The sequence below is a fragment of the Drosophila melanogaster genome, chromosome 2L (assembly GCF_000001215.4).
Source record: "Drosophila melanogaster chromosome 2L".
NCBI classification, from domain to species: domain Eukaryota; kingdom Metazoa; phylum Arthropoda; class Insecta; order Diptera; family Drosophilidae; genus Drosophila; species Drosophila melanogaster.
In genome coordinates this window covers 1903050-1927207 of record NT_033779.5, presented here as the reverse complement: position 1 = coordinate 1927207, position 24158 = coordinate 1903050, and the positions used below count along the sequence as shown (strand labels likewise).

At 40.2% G+C, this 24158-nt stretch overlaps 1 protein-coding gene across 6 annotated transcripts in view; it reads right to left on the bottom strand.

Moving 5' to 3' along the window:
* Wdr62 (WD repeat domain 62) overlaps window positions 1–24158 on the bottom strand; it is a 59668-nt gene that overhangs the window by 17082 nt on the left and 18428 nt on the right. For 3 of the 6 annotated variants that reach the window (NM_134786.6, NM_001103581.3, NM_001272958.1), the window contains exons 2-3: window positions 17216–17539; window positions 17059–17141 (exon numbers count right to left, since the gene is read on the bottom strand). In NM_134786.6, coding sequence (NP_608630.2) covers window positions 17059–17136 — 78 coding nt within the window. In that variant the 5' untranslated portion in view covers window positions 17137–17141; window positions 17216–17539. Of the gene's footprint in view, window positions 1–13544; window positions 14000–14973; window positions 15467–17058; window positions 17142–17215; window positions 17540–24158 lie in introns of those variants that run through there. The other 3 variants (NM_001272957.1, NM_001258915.2, NM_001103580.2) reach the window with 2 other exon arrangements.

Genomic DNA, 24158 nt, shown 5'->3' with positions numbered 1-24158 from the left:
CCGTAAAACGAAATTAGGCAAATCAACAGTGGCTAAAAGTTACAATGAGAATATTGGGTCAGCCAAGTGGAACGCATTTACCACTGCCATGCAGATAGTTAGTTACGGCTACAGATGGCTACAGATACAGATACAGATAAAGGGACGGATTGTTTGTTTGGGCTGGCGGTATGGTCAAGATTCAGTCTCTGCGTCAATTGCTAAATAAAGCCATAGAATTGAGCACTGGCTATTTGCAGAAAATATGGTAATTGCCGTTTATGACTTATGGACTCAACTGGCAGCATTTGAATGTGTAGTTGCACATTAGGGCATTGGGATTTTCGCCCCTTTGTTGTTCCCACACATGCATCAACACACTTCTGTCGACACACATAAACTAGACTCTTTGGAAATTTTGATTCAAGTGCAATCATAAGCTCTGCCGTTGCACAAAGGCCAATCAAAAAGGTAGCTACCTTTCCATAAACAACTCAGCAAAACACACACAAGAGACGACAGAAAAGAAAATCAATTTGCATAACACAAATCAAGTGAAATAATCAGGCATCAGTGGAGAGAAAAGAGACAGAGGCTGACAAACCAAACCGATGGCCAAACAAAATCCGAGCGCGCAACGCACTGCACCACCGACAGATTGACACGCAAACAAAGCAGCACACTGGAAAAAAAATGCACAGTTGACAGACACCTTTGGATTGCCCGACCCTCCCCATCACCATCTGCATCTCCATCACCATCGCCATATACATATACATTCCCCTGGATCCCAAATTGTGCAGCCAATTTCTTTATCTTGTGCCATGGCAAAGTCGCAGTTCGGCGCTAGTTTATGGGGGAAAGTTACAAGCGACTTGCTCTGACAGATGCTAGGCAGATAGATACAGTCGGGGACATGGTTGGCATGGTGGATTCCCGGGGGATGGGGGGCTCCGGTATCTGGTATCTGGGTAGCTGTGGGTCCGCCTGCATGCGCCGCATATTCAAATGAATGCAGACTGCTCATTGTTGCTGCTGTTGCTGTTTGGTAGCCGTTTATTGTAGCACAGTACGAAAAAATATTATTTACTATTCGAATTTAATAGTTTATATAATTACTGAATATATATTTAAGTAGCTAATAGTTTACACGAAATCTTACATCAACTATGACTTCATGACATGACCAGTTTAGTTTCTCACAGTGTAACTCGCTGCTGTGCCACTTGGCTGCCTTTTTCCTTTGATTTGCGCCGTGAAAAATCGCTGGACTGCACTGGAATTACAAACTATCCATCCACAGTCTGTCTGCGGAGATCTATTTATCGCCTTTGCAATCCCACCTTCTGCAATTTGTAATTAAAATGCCATTTTGCCTCATTGTCATTTTCGGATTGTACAATACAATTTTCAAATGCTTTTTGTAATGCAAATTGCCAATCGAATTACTTTTGTTCGAAGCTGGCCAATGCTGGAAATGAGCCTTTGTCCGCATCGATTTGTGTGGGCAACTATAATCAATAATTATGATGATTTATTTGCATTGTTCTCAGCGTCGCAGATTAGATCTCCGCTCTTTGTGGGCTAAGAACATGGCAGTTAGCCAAGTGGGGAGTCTTTCTGGAGGGTTGAAAATGAGTTAGGATCGAGATTGAGTTCAGAATAATTGCATAATTGGTCCGATGGTTAAGATTGGAGAGTCAGTGGGAATAGTTTAAGCATGTGATTTCTCACTCAGAAAGATAGACTATCCATCGATCACTGATCGATTGAAAGGCACTCAACATTTCAATCGCAGCTGTTGAGCCGTTCAATCAGCGCTCCCATAAACCCACTCAATCGATTCTGGTGTGGCGCATGCGCAGTTTGTCCATCTGTCAATATCTCGGCAGCTCGAATTAAAAATGCTCGCGATGAGGTAAGCTGCAAAATCTGAGCAAATCTCAAATCTCGACTATCTGCGCCAATCATTTGCAGTCCCATTGAAGCGCTGCCGACAATTTTGATTAATTGCAATGATTTGCAGCTAGCTGCAATTCAAAGTGTTACAACTGCAGGTTGGCCATCAATCGCTGTGCCACAATTAATTCGAAATCAATAAACCCATAATCCAGCAATCTCATACGGGATAGTTGGAAAAATGGAAAAATATGTTTAAATATGAAACATAATTCAATAACAAAGCGTGGCAATTTACTCGGCGCACCATTCGAACTACGTGACAAGCGTGAATGGCTCTCGGCGTTTAGTTGGAAAAGTCTGGGAAAATCTGGCCATAAATTTGGCAAGGCGGGAAAGCGGCCACAGGGAAAACCAGTGCATGGAAAGCAGGAAGAAAATATTTAAGGGGCCAGCCAGCGCTTACTCTCGGGTGTCAAAGTTGATGAAAGATGCTGCCAGCTCCACGGCCTCTCAGTTTTAAAGGCGGAGTGTTGTCTGGGATGGGGAGTTTCAATCTCGAGACTGCATCCTCGGCGGCTTTGGTCGATTTGAAAGTTTAATCAAGCATTAGTGTTAGTTAAGCGGCTTTTTCGGTGATTTTATTGTCTTTTGCGCCCAAGAGTTGGTGGTGGCACGTAGTGCACTTCGTAATGGCCGCGCAATTTGTCTAATGATTGCTATTTGAGCAAGTAATTTGTAAGTGCAGATCAAAGAGAGAGGCTCGTATACGGGTATACAGAGTTGAAAGTCTTTTTATTCCGGTCGATTATAAGTGTTAATTATATGGCTTAAAACGCTTTCGGTGTAAGCTTTCTTTAATTGACACACAGATCTGTGACTCGAATGGCTAAGTGAACGCTGCTGACGTAAATTGAAGATGATGGAATGGTAATGTGTGGGCTTTAGCGGGTAACTACTGTGGGAAGTTGGGAATAGAGCTCTAATAATCAGGAAAGGTATTCAAAATACTTACTTCCCGTTTAACGAAAGATACTTTTTGGTCGAATATTCAGCATTATTTTGGTCTATGATAGTAATAAGAGTTGACTTCTTTGATCACATTTGACTTTTCTAATCCCGCTGATATTTTCCAGCCAAGCCCGTGTTGCTCAAATTGCTTTCAAAGTATCAATCTCCATCACATCTTAACCCTCATTATCTCACTTCATTTGTGGTCGTTCCAGTGCCTTTTGCATATCAATTTCCCCGCCAAAGACTTAACCCATTACAAACTGATGGCCACATTCAAGATATTGATTACATAATGCCCGAGTCGCAACCGAAAAAAAATATCAATTTCGTGCGGTCACAAAACGCATTTAAGATTTAATTATATAGAGAGTGAAGCATTTTTAAATTCCACTTTGTTCGTGCTGTGCTTCGTTTTTATGTACTGCTAAATGCTGCAGAGGAGTTGTGGTCGCTGTTGTGAAAACCACTCGAAAAAAATGCGTTTCAAATTGAAACGACTGCATACGCCCACGGGCGAACCAGATACAGATACATGCGATTCCATATGTTGCACAAAAGTCTCGGGAGCTGCGGCAGTTGCAACGCACTTAACCAAATTGCTACAATTTGACAAACGCTGAAAAAGAAAAAATGAAAAAACTGAGCACGCCCAAGCCACAAGTGTTGGCTCTAATAACAAGTGTCAGTCTGTCAGCTGCCAGCCCCCAAAAGCTGCCCACAGTTCGAGTTCTCTGTTTTTTTTTTTTTTTTTGTATTGAGATGCAGTTTCTGCATAATTTTGTTTGGGGTGATAAATTTTAAGTACTTAATTTTGTGGTATTAAATTGGTTTTATGACATTACTTATAATTTGATTAAAAGTCGGCACGGCCATTGAGGGGATTGATGTATCATTTCCGGCATTTCATAAATTTTAAAATCAGTTAGATGCCAAACTCTACCCACAATATTTTTTTTGCGCTTTTTGTTGGCCATTTTTTGCTTGACCAAGGCAAAAATATGCAAATCGCTGTTAACAACTCCAGACATTAATACGCCTCAACTAAGTTCAGTTGCTTCTTTGAATCTGTTACCAAAAGCCATAAAATATATGTTTTCTAGTATATTAAATAATAACACAAGGCGGCAGTCTAAATTGTAGTGCAACAAAAAAATAACTAATAAATTATGGCCAAGTGTAATTTGACGTTTTTTTGTGTGTCGCGATTTCTTGCGTGCTTTTCGAGATTGTGTGTCTCATTTCCTGAGCTCATTAAACAAATGTATAGTTCACGCCCAGACAAACCTAAAGAAAACCTGTCTCAGTTTGCTAAATATAATTATTAACTTGCATAAAATTGGCAAATTTATGAATATAAATAAAAATTGCACAGGAAGTCATTAAAGATAATACACATTACATCAACTGGAGTGAAGTTAAATAAGATAAGTTTTTTTTTTAAAATATACAAGGACAGCAAATAGCTACTTGGAAATAAACTCTATTTGTAGACTATTAAGATTAACAATGTTAGGATACGATAACGATATCTGATGATGTTGCCCATAAAATATCACTTATACGACGCGTTGAACTTCAAAAAAAAAAAAGACTTACTTGCCAGATGAAAGTCTTTAGATAGCAATAAGTTTTATGTTGCAATTCACATATTATTGAATTAATTTCAAAATGTTGCATAATCATTTCGTAACAGATCCCAAAAGTATACACTAATAAGTAAACAGAGAGAGGTAAACATTACTACGTCAACCGCAAAGGTGAATAGTTTTACCAAACTCTTAAGTTGCTATTTATTTCTCTGACCGCAAGTCTATTCAAATATAAACTATCCTCGCTACGAAGTGCGAATCAATAAACCAAGAACTATCAGGCTATGCAAATTTCGAAAGACAAAGAAACCAAAATTATAGGCGTTATCTAAAGCCAAGCCGTGCCACATAAATCGGTTACTCATCTGGGTCAACAGAGATGGCGAAGAAAGAGCCGAGATTAAGTTACCAATTCTTCAATGAGCCGTAAACAACAAGATTCAGCAACCTCAATTTGCAATTTACATGTGCCGCTGCAACTCTCTTTTTAGCTCGATTTTGTAACTGCATTTGAGTGGGCGTTCCGTCAAATAAAGCCAGCAAATTGTTATGGTTGTTAGTGATTATTTTTACAGCTTGTTAAGCAGTATTGAGCATTATTTTGTTTCGGACATGACTACCATCATGTAAATGCAATTGGGCAGCTCAGCAAGGTGGGAAAACTTTGGTGTCTTTGGATGAAATCAATTAACTCCACCGAATTTTCACCGCTAATAAAAACGTCATGTGCAGGCCTAAGGTTAACTCCAAGTATAAAATACAAAAAATAATAATGATTTATGATCGCACTCAGCCCGCTGGACATTCAACAAAACGGTTAATAGAAAGCTCAGATTCAACTCGAAAAATGATTTATTTATGACTTCTACGGCACGCAATTGAACCGAAAGCCAAAGAGAAATAAAAGTAATTTCTGATGAGTAGAACTGACATCATCTGCTGAGACAGCAAAATGCTTTTTGCGTCTCGGAACCGAGCAAATCTCATTAGAAATGCATTTGCTAAGCCGAAAACAAAACCGGAATCTCAAAGCAGAGCTGAATTCCCGACTCGAGTTTGGCTCTAATTAATAAATCAACCTGTTGAATCAACGGGTAAATAGGAAACCAAATAAATTAAAGCCAGTTAAAGGGAACAGACTTTCCCAGTTTCCAAGTGTGGGCGATCAAAGGCTAATGGCTCGATAAAGAGATAAACAGTCTATTATCACCGGCAGAATGCAAATAAGTCAAATATCTCATCTCCACTCAACCTTTTGCCGCCTGAGAAAGTCAATCTGTCAAAAGAAAGAAGAAAAAACGAAAGAAACTCAAAGTGGGCGCCACAAGTTGTTTTTCTCATAAATATCGTTGAGCTCAGACTGTCTGTCTGGAGATTCGGTAGCTTCGTAAGATACAATATCTGTATCTGAGAACAAAACATTTAGGAGTGCCCATGCATCAATCAATTTGCCAATCATGTGGGTTGTAAAAAAAAAAAGAAAAAGTACAAAATGTATGTAGAGTACAATGAAGGTGTTGAAAATGGAGTTAAGCTTACACTTACTAAGTAGAAGCAGATTAAATATTATAACTTCTTTGAGTTTAATTGCACCAAAGTCCTATTTTATAGTTAAAACGTGAGTGGCCTTTTGTTTACACACTTATCGCACCATATTTATGCGACGTATTTAAGCACATTTGCACACAAGTTTAAGCAAATTTGACAACTTTTTTGCCACTCGCCGGCCAGACAACATTCTCGCATTTGGAACTTCAAAAGTTTTCGCCGATTGAGTGCCACAAATCAAGTTTAAGTACGGCAACAAGGCAAAAAAAAAAACGAAGCAAAACTATGTAGAATAGTAAAAAGAGCCACAACAAATGCTGCCAGTGGGCTGAAACAAATGTAATTGCGCGTGTCGAAATGTGGAACAAAAAACAGAAAAAACCGACATGTATACAGATACTCTGTCAGCCAGTCAACCAGCCAGCCAACCCACAACTTTTAGATTCTGAACTCTTGATAAATTTATTTGTACGGGCGACAAAACAATTGAATTGAATATTTCGCCGGCCGGCTTCAACAGCATTTAAAATGCACAGCACAACGGAAAAACACGAATTAAAGCGAGAATAAATGCTGGCTGCATTTTAAAAAGAGGGCAACTGCCAAGTGTTAACTGCGTTTTCATGGCGCGGTTAACGTTCAACGATCGCGACTAGAGGAAAATGCCAAGACGTGCCAAAAACCAGACCCTACTCAGACCCTTTCTCCATCTTCCCCGATTGCATAAAACTTTTCCGGGGAACGCTGGAGAGAGAGAGAGAGAAGTCGAGTGAAGTTTTCAATCTGTCTGTGATTGGGCAAGAAGTGCGGTTACAAAATATTCCAGCCATCAATTTGGCGGCTTTAACAAAGTGTGTGGAGCGTTTTCAACTTGACGCTTGTAAAACTGTCAGCCTGACAAGTGGCCATCAAATGGGAGGAGTCGAGTGGAGACGGCAAAAAGATTGTAGGGAAAGATTGATTATAGAAAGACGGGTTAACTTATCACTCCTCAGCTGGGATATTCGAATGATTAATACTTAATACGAATTAAATGACATTACATCTTACAAAATAAAAAGTAAGAGTATTTAGTAGAGACCCTAACTTCCTAACTTCTCTCAAATAATCTTTCACCTCATAAACCCGCATTAAGTATACCACCCGTGATCCCCTTTTATGAATTGTTCAAGCCATTTAAAAATAACTGCTTAAGTCATCTTTTGCGAGGCAAAGTTCTGGCCGCATATCTAAGCTCCATGGCTTATCGTAAATAATACAAAATCTCGATTTCATTCCGACCTGCACTCGGGTCCATTCGTGTTATTTAAATTCAGCTGTGGGCCAAAAATAAACAAATGACGATAAGCACAAGAAATCACGCTTCGGTCTGATATAGTTAGTTAGTTAGTGGTATATACTATAAAGAATAACTCTGTTTGGCTGGGCAAAAAACTAGTCACGTTTTTCCGGTGCTCAATGCCAAAGTGCAAATTATGCAAATCCAAGATCGCAAACTGGGGGGTGGAGATAGCGGGCCATGCTTATAAAGGGGCATGCCCAAGAAAAATATATAAATAATCGATGGAGTGATGGATGGTTGGTTGAGCAATAGGTGAAAAAGTAAAGTAACTCAGAATTTTAAACATTTTTACAAGACTTGCTTGTATTTTTGCTTAGTTTTCCTGTTCCTCCTGACTTTTCCCTCCGACATGCTTGACATCTATTTCATTTAGTTGGGTTCGAAAAGAGTTGGCTACGCTTTGTTGCCCCAAATCACACCCAACTGACTGTGCCACCCGTTTGTATAACTAATTACCACGGATAGTTCTTGTTTTCGGCTCAGTTCAATGACACTTCCCTGAAACTAGTTATAATTTCAGGGGCTCCACACTAGATAGATCCCCCATATCAAACCGGCTGTCTGTCATTTGCGGACTCTAACTGTTTTGCATTGTTTTATGGTCAGCCAGACTTCTTTTTTTTTTTTTTTTGTTCACACATGGGAAACAAAGCCATCAAATAAAACGGCCAGCGAACAAACAAAAAAGCAGCTAAACACGATGTGCTGCAACAGTTTCCATTTAATGAAAGGTGTGGAACCACAGTGGAATTACGGTGGCTACAGTGGGTACAATGAATACAGTGCATACAGTGGGTCACCCATGTGGCATAGAAGTTACACCACAGAGCTGCCTGAATGGCCAACTACCGTTGGCTGGTTTAATGTCACAGTTCCACGATCTTTTCTCGTTGATTGGGTAATGCAGCAAAGAAATGTGCGTCCCATTTTCCCACTAAACAAAAACCAAGAAGTGCCTACGGAAATTTATGTGTGCTCCACATATTGCCCTTGTAATTAGCCCCTCGGCGATTTGTCAGCCCAACCACTTTTGTCACGTTCCCTGGGCTTTCGGTTGTTCAAGATGGTGATGATGATGTTGTTAAAGTCGCTGTCTTTCGGGACCCCGAGCATGAAATTGCCGGGCGTGAAACTACCGTGAGTTCTCTGACAGCTATAAAGATATATGGTAAGTGGGTGTCAATTGGCAGCTAAGTTGTCTCGAAAGGTCTGCATAAAATATGTGAGCTCCCTATCAATATCACGCACAAGTTGCAAAAGCAGTTGTCAATTCAAGATGTGGAGATACTCAATTAAGTAATTCCTGTACAGGAATGGCAGCTGGTGGGGATTATGCGGAAAATGCTGTTATTACAGTTTGCCGAAAACTATAAAATGTGATAGGAATATGTGCGTATTACTTATAGGTATGCATAATGCATGCACTAATCCCATCCCATTCACCATCATCCAATCTCACTTTCAGCTCCACAGGTCCATTCCCAACTTATGGCACCTTCATGCCGAGTACTTCAGCGGAAACTTCAGCCTTGAAACGCTCCACCCGCAGCGGCCATTGAGTAAGTGCACTGGTAATTGGGCTTAATAGTCGGGCTAATAACTAAAGGAAGGCACGCCCTACGGCCCCTTGAAAAACAGCATTCAGTGGAGCAAAACCCAACCGAACTGAACTGAACTGAACTGAGCCCAACCCAAGGAAACTGAAATTGAAACGAACGCTGCGAGCTGGCCGAAAAACATTAATCATGCAAATGGCCCAAACACTTTTTCTCTCGCTTTTGGAAATTACAATCCAGAAAATGCGCCACTATGGGTGACTGCACCCACAAAAAGGTGGATATATGTATGTATAACTGCGACATTGAAGGGGTATCGCGACGGAAAAGCGAGAAAAAAGGGAAAACTGTTTGGCCAAGCAGCCGACCGTTTTCCACATGGCCGCACAGAAAATTAGCAAACGAGATCAGTCCAAGAAAAGCTATCGGCTTGCAGATTTTCAATTCGAGAAGCCCGAATGCAAACTGCAACGAGGAAAAGCCGCTCCAGAGCGCTGCAGCCGGCGACCGGGGAAAAGTCGAAAGTAAAAGGAAAGAGGAACGGCGACTTTCCCAAAGCAGCAGCATAAGGCTACTCTAGACGGGTCTGTGCTCCGCTCCGCTTTTTCCTCCAGCGATTTCCCGACTCGACTCAGCGTGGGTGTGTCGTCGTCTTGTTCGTCGGCGGATCCAAAAGCACTCTGGGATTAGCATATATTAGCGCCCCTGGGAAGTGCAAGCCGGGGCACCAAGCCACTCAGAAAGAGAGAAGCCCCAATGAGATCAGACCAGAAAGGAAAATGGAAAAAGGTTTTCCACGAAACGAATCAGTGTTACTCTTCGTTGATTAACCACTTGAATGAATTCTCCTTATTGAAATCCCGTATTTATGACTCGCCAACTTTTTAATGGCCTACAACTTCTTTAAATGAGTTTATTAGCCTGCTTCCTATTGTTGTCATTAAATAAACTAAAACATTTAAAAATCAATTTGAAACATATTCGTTTTGAACACTCCCAAAAGTCCAAAGCATTGGAGAGCAGCCCCAAAGAAGGCTAATGCATTGCCACTTTTTGGGGTCCAAGTTGGAGGTGGTTTGTTTGCCAACTGCGGTGGGTGGGTTGTGGGTTGTGGGTGATGCTTTAAGCCTGGTGGTTTTCGGCCCGTGTCTGGGTAACTGAGTGGTTTGCTTTGCTGCCTCTGAAGCTGATTTCATTGTTCGGTTAGCAACGGCTTATGGACTTAAGTCGGGCGAAGCCAAGCCAGGAGCATAATTTAAGACTCGGATATTGTTTCAATAGTTGACTCTGTCTAATCTCCAAGTCTGCAATCTGCAGATCAAAAGGCGGTTTTCACGGGGCAAAAGAGGCGGTAGCAATCCCATCGACTTTCAATATTCTTCGTGTTTTGTCGCATGCCCAAAAGCCTTTCAATTAAACGAGTCGCACGTTTTTTCTCTTCAAAAAAAAAAAAAAAATGCATTTTAGCGCCAAAGTTCGACGGCGGCGAATCCAAATGAGCCGCAACTGCTATAAACCACTGAAAAAGCTGAGCATATGTATAAATTGAAGTTACAGTGGAGCTTAGGTTTGCAGTAGGAAAACTGTTTAAAAAGATAAATTACTCAAATATGGGTTTTATCGAAGCTTCTAAACTAGAAATATTGAAAATATTGTTACCAAATGCCATCCAGCGCTCAACTGCCAGTCTTCACTGTATGTGGTAAGCATTTTTTGTTACATTTTGAGGCCAACATGGGTTGGGGCACTGACAACCAAACACCAACCGCTCCAAACTGGCTGCTGTTTTGTTTTTCTGGGCCTGACTCATGATGCATATGCCGCATATTGATACAGTTTTCTGTTACTTTTCTGCGCCACAAAAAAATCGAGCAAAGAAATGATACATACGCCGGATAAATGATGTATAAAGTTGGGTAGGGCTGCGACTGGAAGTGGAAAATGCTGTTGTCCATTACACAAAGACCTCTATTCATAGCCATTGAGCTGGACACAGATTTTCCTCAGAATTTCCCGCTGCAGAGCCAAGTGAAAAGCGGAAAAGACGCGAGAGATTAAAATGGCAGTGATTTAAATGAGCAAATCAGTTTCAATTAATCATTCCATGGCATTTAATTCCTTCTTGCCAACGAAAGTGGAAAGTGGACGCGAAAGGAAAAGATACAGATTCAAGACTTCCTTTCACAATGTGTCCGAAAATCAAGAAAAATAAATGCAAGCCGTCTGGGTAAATGGAAAACCCAAACTGCACTATTGGCCAAAACCTGTCACGCAGCTTGAGTTAATTAAGTTGCAACTCCTACACTCTCTTTTGTACAAAATTATACCACATTCACTCACTGTACGTTCGAATTAGCCACTAGAAAACACACATTGACTGTAGATCCCCCGTGTTATCAATGGCACACTTGCGTCGTGATAAGTTCCACCCACAATTGGAAGCACTAAGCGATCATTTGCCAAAATAATTACATGATGTCAGCCTCAAATCGCAAGGCGCACTTAAAGGCCTTTTGAAGATAAGTATGTATATATCTGGCATTATGGAAACTTAATTGAATGTTTACATAGTTGCGGGAACCCAAGATACAACCAACTGGTTAGGCTTGGAATTTTACCAATTAAGAGTGTTTACATTAAAGTGTCTTCATCCAACCAAGATTTCCCACCACCCTGACGCATCTATCAATCGTAAAAAAGTAAGCCCCGCTAATTGTGATCCGCTTAGCCGGTTTTAGCCAGGAAAACACCGGCCAACAATGTGAGCCATTTTTAAGCATACACTTAATCTTTCTTCATCCAAAGTGACAAATCAATTCCCCCAGCGAATTAAAAAAGAATGATTAAACACTGTCTCGAGTGCAGTTTTCACTTTGTGTTCGAGTGCCTTAAAAAGAGAATCGTTTAGGCCATATTTAGAAAAGAAGAAAAGTCGTCTCCGACTAAGAAAGTCCGCCGATGTATTTGCAACATACTTGGCTTGATACATGCTTACAAATCACCAAACGACACTTTACTGAGCAGTTAGAAAGTCGACGTGGCGACTAGCAGCGAAATATGATAAACGACAAGGCTGACTTGATGAACACTTTCCCAGCGAACTGGGAGGCTGGTCATTAGAAGAAAACGCCGTCGACAAGACTGGTTGCATTGGTTTTGTTTTGCAGCCGAGGGAAAAGTAGAACAAAAAAGAGGAAAATCGAGACGAGCTGAGACCGGCAAACGGGACGAGGAAAAGTGGCTGCTGCATTTTGCTTTCAATTTGCCAAGTAGCCAGCGCAGATAACGCGTCGGATGAGCAATGTGCGAGAGCGGGGCGGGATGGAGGATCATATGGGCCAAAACAATTACGGCCGCAAATGAAGTTGCTTGCTTTTGTGGTCTGCGGGTGGTGGGCGTGGCTCGGGGGGCAATTATGTCCAGCAGTCGTGTAGAAAGAGGGGAAAAGCATCCATCTGCATACACGGAAAATGCAGGAAAACTCGGCTCCTCTTCGCGAGCAAATGTTTTCTGCTCCAAAAAGCTCAAAGCGGCTGTGAAAATGATTTTTCCCATTTTCATCTTGTCTTGAAGATAGCAAAATAAATAGTGATTTAAACTGCAACACTGTTGCCAGTAATGAAACCGAAAGGCACACAGATAAGCAGAGGAAAATGCAAATTGCGTGCAAAAATGCTGTTTGATTATCCGCTGCTGTGACCTTGAACTTTGCCACCTGTAAAGGGGAGAACAAAACAAAAAAAAAAACAACAGACATCAAACTTGCTAAATCGCATTGCCCCCTGAGCTGTGCAGCTGATTAATTATTGCGCATTACGCAAGTCGAACGTTGAAAAGTTCCAGCCTGCTCTGTAGTATTTCCCCGCCGAGGGAAAAACAAATTAGAAAATTGTTTGCCGCAAATTGCGCTGCGCTGACATTTGCACAAGTTTTGCTGCGTTATTGCCAAACAAGAAAAGTTGCCTTGCATGATACAAATAAAAAAAAAAAGGAACCAAATTGGATAATAATTAAAGGTCACGAGAAAAGGGCTTTAAAGGGCTTTAAAGGGCTTTAAAAAGAAATTGATAAATGTTTTGATATATTGTTTCTTGGCTTCCAAATAAAGTATATTAACACCGAAGAACTGCTCTTAACATTGAGAATCGCAGAGAAAAGCGCTGTTATTCTAATAATTTGAGCCGTTAGACAGTCCGAAAATATTCCTTGTCTGGATTTTGACATATTGGCCCTCCAAAACTGCACTCAAAGTCCAAAGTAAAACTTAAATTGAAATGTCAAGTGGCGGAGCTCCGCTTCACTCCACAAACAGTGAACTTTATTGCCCCACAAAGGGGACATTTGCATCGAAAATAAATGAACGCGTGGAAAATGCACGACAGTGAGTACAAAAACAGGGGGTTAAAAGCTGAGAAGCATAATTAATGGAAAACAAGCGGCTGCTGCACTCGTGGATCCATTCATGAACAATATGGAGTAATTTATGATGGGGTCGTCAGTTTCTATATGCACATCTTTTTTTTTTTGCCTCTCGTTTGGTAGGTATGCCATTTTTTTTATGATTTTTTATTTGCCATTTTTTTTTTTTAGTTGTCTGACTTTAGTTTGTGAACTCACTTTTTCGCTGCGCTCGTAATTCGCTGGGAACTTGGGCGAGCCGAAGACCGATGACGGCGATGGGGTTAACGGCGACGCCAGCGGCGACTGCGACTGCGATTGGAGCGCCATGCGCTGGTGGTGCAGCGTGGAGAGCGTCGGCGTCGACGCCGACAGCGACGCCGGGGTCATGATTAAATGCCGCATTATTTCGCCCGATTTTCCACTGGTTTTTCTCACTTCGCCGCCCGCCTTTCACTGGCAATTGTTTTTTGTTTACTGCGTTGCTTTTGGTTATTTGTTGCACTCGGCGGCTATTTACATTTCAACAATTACATTGTTTTTCCGTTTGTTTTGGTCAGCGATTCGTTACGATCCGCTGTTTTATTTGCTTTCTGTTTTACTTTATTTCGCATCCACCGTCTCACTTTATTTCACTGTAAATGTCAATTGCCTTTGTGGGGCAAAACATTTTGCTAGAAACAACACAAATTTAATAATCCAAATTCAACAGCTGCCGCGGATGTTGACAGAACCAAACAGTCATCATTGCCAAATGGGTTACGTTCTGAATACCAGAAATAAAAGTGCTCTTTCACTGCCTCTAATTTTTGACGCCCTCTAATTTTCAGCATTTATATAATACACTTTTTGAGTAAAGCTAAAGCACTCTTTAAAAAATTTGTTTTGATTAAAGCAACTAGTAATATCGATATACAATTCATGCTCAGAAATCGATTTCTACGATAACTACAGTAAATTTAATTTTCAGTTTCTCTATAATTGAAAAATATGGCGTCAAGTTTACTTTCCCATCCCCAATTTGTTTACTATAACTTTTCGCTAGCTCGTTTTCTTCTTTTACCCTTATCTGAGCACTTTAATTGCCTTTACTTTTATCACCTTGCTTCCTGATACATTTGCGTTTCCCTCTTGCTTATCGCTTATCAACCCTTCCCCCCTTATATTTCAATTTTACGCTTGTTATTCTTGTGTGTATTGCTGCTTTGGCTTGCCTTGGGATTTTATAAGAATTATAAATTTCTTCTTTTCTGGACAATCAATAAGTTTTAAATAAGTCTGAAACAGTGGTGTTTTTTTACAGCTTTTTATCTTTTATTTGCTGTTTTTCAGCCGTCGAGCATATCAGTATTTTGATAAGCATTTTGCGGAGTATCATGAAAAAGCAGATAAATTGCGTATACGCCACGGAGACGGCAAATATAATTTATAGCAATGGTAATGTTGTTGGCTTTTATTTTTAAAAATTATATTCCAACAATTTCAATACAAGTACAACCCACTGTCGCTTAAATGTTCCACTGTTCAATGCATTTTTTTTAATTTGCATGTGGCAGTGATCTAATCGCCTAATTTAATTAACCGCAAGAATCTGAGTACCGTAAATTGACTTGGGTTCTTTTTTCGCCGCTTTTCTTTGCTCTTTTACAGATTATATAACGTCATCTTGATCATTAAAAGTTGATGACGGTGGGTTAATTTTGTTTTGTGTGCTTATTTGCTGTTGTTGCTGTTTGCAGTCGACCGAATTACACGCACCGAAAATGAACAAAAGCAACAACTAACAACATTCGAAGGTCATTCCGCAGTTTTTGGGCAAATTAGAAACATGAGAGGCACACTAAAAAACTAAGTTTAACACGATTTAAGCGGGTCAAATGCGATTTGTTCGCCTGCCGAAATATAACTTTTATTTGCGGTATTTCTCGTTACGTTGTTTCTTCTCCCGCTGATTGGCTTTTCATAATTTTCCGAATTGCACAAACAAATTGCATGCGAACGCGTTGCAAATACCAATACAGATGCAGCCAGGCGAAACGCGAAGACAACGAAAGCCAAAGCTGAAGCGGAAAAGCGCGAGGAAAATCACTGAGCACGCAGGAAAATCGCGGCGCTCCAACTGGAATACGAATTGTAACTGAAAGGCGGCGACAAAGCAAACGAAGCTAAAGCAGCGCAAAGCAAAGTCAGCGGCGCAGGCAGCGCAAAGCTCCAAAGCCCCAACAGCTGACAAACAAACCGAACAATAACAAAAACCTTTGGCAGAGATCCCCACTCTCTCGAAAAGCTAACCAATCAGCTGTTACGTTTATTCCAGACCAACTAGATAGAAAATTTAAACTTTAATTTAAGACCATAGCTGAATATTACAGTCAATTGATATCATTGAATTAATCTATATTACTTGTAGATCAATGGTTCACGCTTGTTTTCAGTGCATATCATTTTCACCACGCGAAAGCTTTTGAAGAGCGCGAAAGGCTTTCTCTTCTTTCTCTTCGCATCTAACGTGTTGTATATTTACACTCTTTGTCGTCGCCGCTTCTTAAATCCATAATTGCCTTCGTTTCGATTTGGTTTATTATTTAATAGGATTTTGTGTGGGGTGTGGGTGGTGTTTGGTGGTCGTGTGGTTTGTTCGTCTGTCTGCTGCGTGCATTGAACTTGACATTAAACAATGCAATTGTTTTGTTTTACTAATTGCGTGAAACTCGAGCGCACCTTAATTGTGGGTTACCTTTGTGGAACCTGAGTTGAGATGTGTGTGGTGGTGTGGGTGGTTAATGAACTTCTACACTCGGTGGGTGGTGGGTTGGGGTGGAATGTGGGTCGATGGAGTGACAATCGCCGTAGATGATTGATGCGAATTTTTTGCATGTGGCTGCTAATTAGCTGGGTGTAAGTGAATGAGTTAAGTGAATGATATGTGCAATTACTTGTTTTTAGTCAGCAGTCGTTTAATGACTTCAGCATATTGTACTTAAAATTAAACCATAGCTAGCGACTGTTTGTGAATATTTAATATGGGGCTTGAATATTTTAAGCACGCCCCTTTTATTATGGAAATGAAACTGAGTTCATTATAATAAATTAATCTTCATTCATCAATGGAATTCCGCCATGTGATGTATTTTTTCCAACTTTCTCAATCAACTACTTTCAATTAAAACCCCCCATTGAAAAATATACCTGACAAAAAGCAACGCCAACTCATGACCATTCAGCATTTCAAAAGGAAAATGCTTTTTGTGGAATGGCAGCAAATTAATCAAATCGCAGTCAGATAAACAAAAAATGTATTAAAATGATCGGGAAAAAGATATACAAATAAATGACACAACCCAATCGCTTTGCATTTGTGGGCGAAGTTCGATTGAATGCAGCGAAACTTTCCATTTTCCTCGTCGGCCCAAGAAGATAAAGAAAACCGTCTGGGAAACTGGATCACATGCACTGCAGGCGGTCGCTCGCTTTAAGCGGATTCGATAGTGACAAACCTCTCAACTAAACCAAATTCGAGGCTTCTCACGAATTAGATCGCTTTTGATGAAAGCCAACAGAGAATGGATATATGGATATATTCCCAATTTAAACTAATATTTATATTTGTGCATATCGCAGGTGTCGGGATACCAAAATTGGTGACGGAACCGACGACAGATCCTGAGTTGTTAAGGTGTTTATTTTAAGCATATACCCTTGTGGATTATAATAGTATTGCAATGGGACTCACCCTATCCATTAACTGTTCATCGTTCCGTTTGCGCCTCGCCGGCGCCCTTATAATGCGTCCCACATCTGGAGCGTCCATGGTTGCTGTGGATTGCAAACGCAATAATAAAAGAAAATTAAATAAAAGATAACGTTTGCTACTTTGTTTTCTCTTTTACTTTTTAGAAATTGCGTCGCTCACCGCTCTCCAGCGGGGTTTCGAACCAGCGCGTATCACTTATACGCGAGCGACGGTCGGTGGATGACTCCGCTGAGTGTAGCTTTGAGCATTTAGTTGAGCTCAGAAAATGAGCCTTGAGTTGCACTCGAAGCTTACAAAATCCACTGCATACTTTAGGGCTGACTGCATTTGGCTTCAAAATTTGGCAGTTTCTTGTAGATTTACTTGAATACTTTATAATTTTATGGCAAGTATTGAATTTTTATTAGTTTAACGACGGAAGCATAGGTGGCAATTGGCTCTTGCCTAAGTGGACAGCATTCTGAAAAAGATAAACAAGGTAATTTAATAATATTTTAATAAATCATAATCCCTACCATGGGATTTTAATAAAAGTTTAGCCAACCCATTTAAATTACTTCAACTACTACAAATGTAATAAAAACTTTGCCTCATTTAAGCCGTTTTATGCCAAATTGAAAAATGCATTAAAAGGACTTTTCACCTTTTCTCGTTTGCCTTAAGCACACTTTTCCTGCTGTTTCCTGCTCGGCCAGTTTCACCGCCTGCCACCCCTTAAAAACAAAGTTTCCCCCACGATTTTACTTTTCCAGTCTTGCGCTGAATAAAATATGATTGAGGTTCAAGGCGACTGAAAGCTTTCAACTGCAACAATGTCAATTTGCTGCAGCTGTTTGCTTCGAGGCTAGCTCTTCCAGTGTTGGTAAATTGATTTTGAAGGCTTATAAAATAGTCAAGAGTTTAGAGGAAAAGTGGAAGGAAACTCGGAGCCACCTAATCAATTCGGTTGCGAGATTGCACACTTAGTTTAAGTTTATCTTTCTACCAGGTGCAGTCTTAATTTGTAACTTTAAGATAAGTTACAAATTGAATTCGATTTCACGCCTAATTGACTTCTTGAACAATTCAGTAGCTAACTCACACAAATCAGCGAAGCAATTAGATACTGCAAATCAATTGAATCAACATTCGAACAGTTCGTCACTTCCCACTTGACAATTGACAGTACATTTAAGATGCAGTTGGCTGAAGGGAAGTTGTGGCATCCAAAAACGGTTGACAATAGTCATCCAATAATGGTCGTGTGACGTCTCCTGCGGGCCATAAAGCCAATGAATCACAAAAGCCAATACATTGGGACCCAGATTGATAAGGATGTCGCAGGGCGGGCAATTGCACATGATTTCATTTGGCCCAAGGTGAGTTTATCTTGGGCCTGCGATACATGTTAGTGGGTCGAATGCGGTTGTGGTTTTTATGTTCGAATTAAGGCATATACGCGGCACTTGGCCAAGTTAATTAAACAGCGAAACAAGGAAACACTTGTAATTAATGCGCAAAGAGGCAGCAACAACAAAACAATGACTAAGTGATTACAGATACAAAGCGGGCTGCAAAAAAAAAAATATAGCAGAGTATAGAAGACGATGGCAAACCCTCGAAACCTCTGCTTGAATGAATCCAAAAAAGTGTGGCGGAAAAGCGTGGAAAAACAGCGGGAAAACGGCGAACAAAAGGAGATACCTTCAGTCTTGAGGTTGAACAATTTTCCTCTCAGCTTTGCACCATTTTCGGTGTGACGCCGATTGCTGCATTTTCCTTTGCATAATTTGCAGAAAGTTGCCAACGCCGGTGACCAAATATTGCGAAAATTCTTTAATTTCCTCACCAAGTTTTCTTCGGATGGGAAAACTTTGGAATTCAACGTTGATTAGCTGTACGAAAAGTCAACGGAAATTAGAAGTTAAGCTTAAAGGAGTAATTGTTGTAGAATGATTCAATCTTCATCTTGTATTATGCTAACTTTTAAGTTGAAGGCTGATCTGTTCAAAAGTCGGAGGCACGCGCCGCAAAAAATCCTATATTTTATTAATGCAATCGGCACTAAACTGACAATATTATCGTTTTGTTAACTTGCTTAATTGCCCGCGTCCGCATCGACGAAAGCGAAAAAAAAGGCGAAACAAATAAGTGTTAACATATTGACAATAAACGAGTAATTTCTCAACACTAACGAAGGGAAATTCATGGCGAGGGGAGCTGCCAGTGCCCACTTATGAAGCAGTCTCTACCATTTTCCCTATCTTTTTCTTTTCTTGGGGATCCTCTTGGCAATCAAGTCATCTCCAATTTCGCAGAATCGCCGCAATACGAGTATATGTATGTCGCCCACTTTTTTTGCACGGAGCAATTAAATTATGTATTATCTTTGGATTGGCTTTCAACTCAAATCAAGTTGTAAATCGATTAGGCGAGTGCCTCCACTTTTCTCTGTGTTTTTGTTTTTTCCTCTGTGCACAATGACCGCCATAAATAAATACAGTTGACGACGGCTGAGTGATTTATGCGACAGTTTTTCATAATTTTTATATCCTATTTTTCCATTGATTAGATAGACTGGCGACTGGCACATATTGGGCGGATTTTTATCTCTGACCATCGCTCCTCTAGAAAACATTTTTTTTTTTTTGCAGTTATTATTGTCTGAGCGTTGAGAACAAGTTTTATTTCGTCTTTTTGTTTGGCGACTGCCGCTTTTTTCTCGCTTCTTGTGAGTCAATTGACCCAAATTGTTGGGCTCCGGCCTTTGTGTCTGAATCGACTTGGGCAGCCTCTCTTGTTGTAGCAGACGTGTCGTTTCGCTGTGCTCAGATTGGCCCCAAATACCCTGTAATTCGTAGGCATAGCAAAGAAATAGGAATTTATAGATCTCTTGGATTAGTAGTTAAAGCTACGTTGATTAACCCCTGGAAAATTGCTACTTTTACAGCGATCGGTTTGTGAAAGATTCAGCACTTTATTTCCATAATACGTTTCCATTTTAAAAACAAAGGGCATTTCGACTTCCACACACTCAATTAACGCTCTATACATGTTTTTCGCTCGGTTTCCTGTTCTTTTGTTTTTAGTGGGTCGTCTTAAAACGAAAGGCAGTTGAACTTTGCCAAAATGATCAGCTGAAAAGCTGAAGAGGCTGGGCATGTGGCTTCAAATAACTCTTATCTGATGTGATGATATACGGAGGGACTTAACTATACACTAATGAACTAACTAATGAGTGCTGCATTTTGATTTATGAACAGTGCTAAGATGCTTTCTGTGAATTATCAGAATTGCAAATTGATAATAAATAACCTGGAAGGAGGCTATTGGGTCAAGCCTGTTGGAATTTTACAAGATCTGTAAGAATTGATTTAATCACGCTCCACTAAATACTCAGCTCAGACAGATTTAGAAGACTCCGCTCAATTCCTGGAATTAAATCGTTAAATCCATTTACGAAAAAAATATTCAATAAAACTCAAGGCCGACCAATATTCGCCTACGAAATTGAGTTTGCCCACATTTCGAGCTGAGTTCGCAATTTACCCCAACATTTTATGGATCATTTAGCATATGAGAGGAGGCCATCACCAAAGCGAAAAAACGAAAGCCAAGCATCGTGAAAAATATTGCAAACTTTGATTAAATTCATTTCGAGGCCTTTGACTCTTTGCGAGTGCGAAACGAGTTCAATGAATTTCTGTGTCAACAGCTTGCAAGTTTTAATTTATTTCGCCGCGTTTTGATGACTCGATTTAGGCATTCGATGAACCTCAAGCTAAATTTAGTGAAGTGGAAAGTTTTAATCACTATTTTCCTTATTTGCCAAAATTATATAAGTAAGCAGCAGGACAGCCAGAGTTGTATCTCAACGCTTCAAAGAGCTCTTTAATTATTTTCTTTGCATCGAAATAATATTAAATCAGCGAAGAAGTGGTACAAATCGTATGTATTTTATTTAACACCCTACAATTGTCGGCAATAAGTAGTGTCGTTTAAGAAAGCTGTTGGCTTAACGTAAATAATCTTATTTAACACTCTACATTATTTATTTATTGTATTTGCTGATATAAATAGAATTCATTACCCGAAATGGCGGTACTGCACACTTTTTACTGAAAAAAATTTCAAGGAGTGTGAAAAATGCAGTGCTTTCCATCTCAAAAGAAAATTTAATGTACAGACTATAATAATTATTTTAAATATTTCTTGCGTACTCAAATTGCAATTTTCTCCCATTAACTCGATGTCTGCACAGCGTAATTAAAATACAAATTCTCCAGCCACAGTCGAAAACGCCCCCGTGCAAATAGTTTACGATGGGGGAGTAATCAGTAATCTCGTGGTGTTTTTGGGAGGAACCTGGTGGCAAAAAAGCAATCAATGAAGCGCCTTGAAAGAGGCGGCACTTGAAACTGAAATCCAAGTCGATGGCTCTGAGTTTTCAGCTGATGCTGAGCTCAATACTGAAGCTGGAAAAGCGGCCAGAAAGTGCATACTGCATGCTGCGCGTTTTATTTCTTCGACGCCTAGAGTGTTAATAAAATGTTACACTTAAGTTGCCATGAAAGGCGGCGGAGGGGGCGTGGCACATCCACCGTATGTGGTAAACATTTTTCCAAGAGGAATGCAAAATGAATTGCAACCAAATGGAGCTGTTGGCGCTGCAGATGATGTTGCCGCTGCCGTTGTTGTTGTTGTTGTTGTTGCACAAGATGATTGCAATTCCATTTTCAATGATTGGCAAACAGCATCCCCAGGGGCGTAGCGCATTAGGGGGCGGGGCCGGGTCCGGGGCCCAAAGGGTGTGAAGGCAATATGTCTTGGATCCAAAAAAAAAATACTCAGTCGAGGCCCAGCACATGCAATATCTAAGAAATTTGCATGATATGCTTGCCACATGGAAAATGTTTCAAAAGCACTTGCAGACATAATTGCAATTGTAAAATGACTGGACAAAATTCGAATGTTTTTCTTAAAAATAAATAAAAAACGTATTCACTTCACTTCGAAAGCCAATACTTTTACAGTGCAAAATGTTCAAGAAAATCTAAGTTTCTAAACTTTATTTTCCAGTGCACTACATAATTTATGCCCCTTTTACCATGAGCTGTTGTCTAGGGAAAACACTAGCGATAACTTTAAGTGAAAGAGACGTCCAAATTTAAATACACATGTGAAAAAGGCTGAAAGATGAAAACCCCATAAGTGGAGAAATAATTCCAAGCGAGACAATGAGGCTGCAGAAACAAACGCAACGCAAAAATGTACACGGAAGTCAACGGGGGATAAAAACAACGAAACTGCATTTTCCAAGTCCGAATCGCGGGGAAAATGGTTTTCCAATTTGGCACGGACCTGTGAATCTCCGGGAAAAGTGCAAGTGCAAAGCCCAAAGCAAATAGAAATGCGAGCTCGAGTTAAATGGGCGTTAAATTGGCTGCAGCAATCGCATATGGAAATCCATAAAGGCTGTGAGAAATGGCATAGGAGGGCCTATTAAGACCACTTCACTAAATACTCGAAAAACATTAGCGTACGAAAACCTGAAACTAGGGTTCAATGCCCCGCCAAGTAAAGAAAGACCTCGTCTTTCGCATAACGAAGAAAATCTCCGCAATTGACGCAACATTTCTGCGCACACACACACTCGAGACAAGGCATTAAAAAGAACATAATGAAAAGCCAACTAAATTATGAAAAGATACAGAAACCCAGAAAGAAGGAGGCAAATCTTCGCACACCTAACTAACAATGGGAATCCGCCAACTGGCTTATAAAGTTTAAACAAAGCCGAGGAAAAGTAATAAAAGTACAAACACTATCGTTCCTCGAAAAATGGCGTCACTACCATCGTCGTCCGATTTTCAGCTATCACAGCGCTAATTATACATATTACTATATATATATATATTTATAGCCATTAGTTATCAGCGTGCAGAAATAAAACGAATGTGTGAGCCGATATGAAAAGTCGAGTCGAGGAGAAACACCACTGAAGAATCGAACGGTAAAAACTCAAGATGTGTCATGGGGTTTCGAAATCTCTTGTTGATTTCGCTGGCGCCTCGGGCTTCTTCCATTGTTTACCTGTCTCTTAAGAAAGGTGTTCTTTGATTTTCTCCTGTTTTAGCCATCAACAGTTATCAAACGGTGGCAATAAACAGATATACATATATATATATATTTGATGGTTCGATTATGGCATAGATGTTGAACAAGTCTGTTGACAGGCGATAGATTGAAGAACCTTTCAAGATGGCAGGAATCTTGCCACCCGATGATATCATGTTTCTAAAGTGTTCAAATTGACACTTGTGCTCACTCAAAGAACAGCGATCTTCGGCATGATCTTGACCCCAATGTTACGGCAGATTATAGATCATTATCATTATATTCAATCGGTTGTACGCAACGTGGGCTCATCAAATGGCGACCTTAATTCATTGATTTATAATGATTTATTGTTAAATTGCCTGTTCATACTCATAATCATCAAGTAGATGGGAAATCCATTAGATACTCAAACTGCATTTGTACAAATTATAGCTTAACTTCAACTGCGCTTTGAAACATCTAACACAAAGTGCGTGTGTAGTCTTAACTACTAAAGATTAAACTATTCCTTAAATAAGAATTAACATTTATGGCCCGTTTCAGATATATGAATTGCTAAAAGATTGTGAGTTGTATCCAATTCACTTCCACCTGGAAGCTTTTAACAATAAGCTGTCCACTTGACAACATTCAACGGGGAAATGGAAATGGAAAATCAACAGAGCTCATCAGCATGCTGCCGCTTTCATTGAAAGCCGACTTAGAATTCAAATGAGCAAAGTGTAATTAATATGCCCAGAAAAGAGCAGACTTCTGGTTTTGCTGGCAGGTTGCACACGTCAATGGCAGTCCCAGAATCCCCAGATTCAGATTCAGATTCAGATTCAGATCCGAGCTGACAGCCTCATATCATATCAAGTAACCTTCGTGTGGAAACAAACAGAAACCGGTTGCCTGCACTACGCTTATATAAAATTATACACACACTACATGGGAGAGGGTTAGGTTATGCGGTCGCGTAATAAAATTAGAAAACGGAG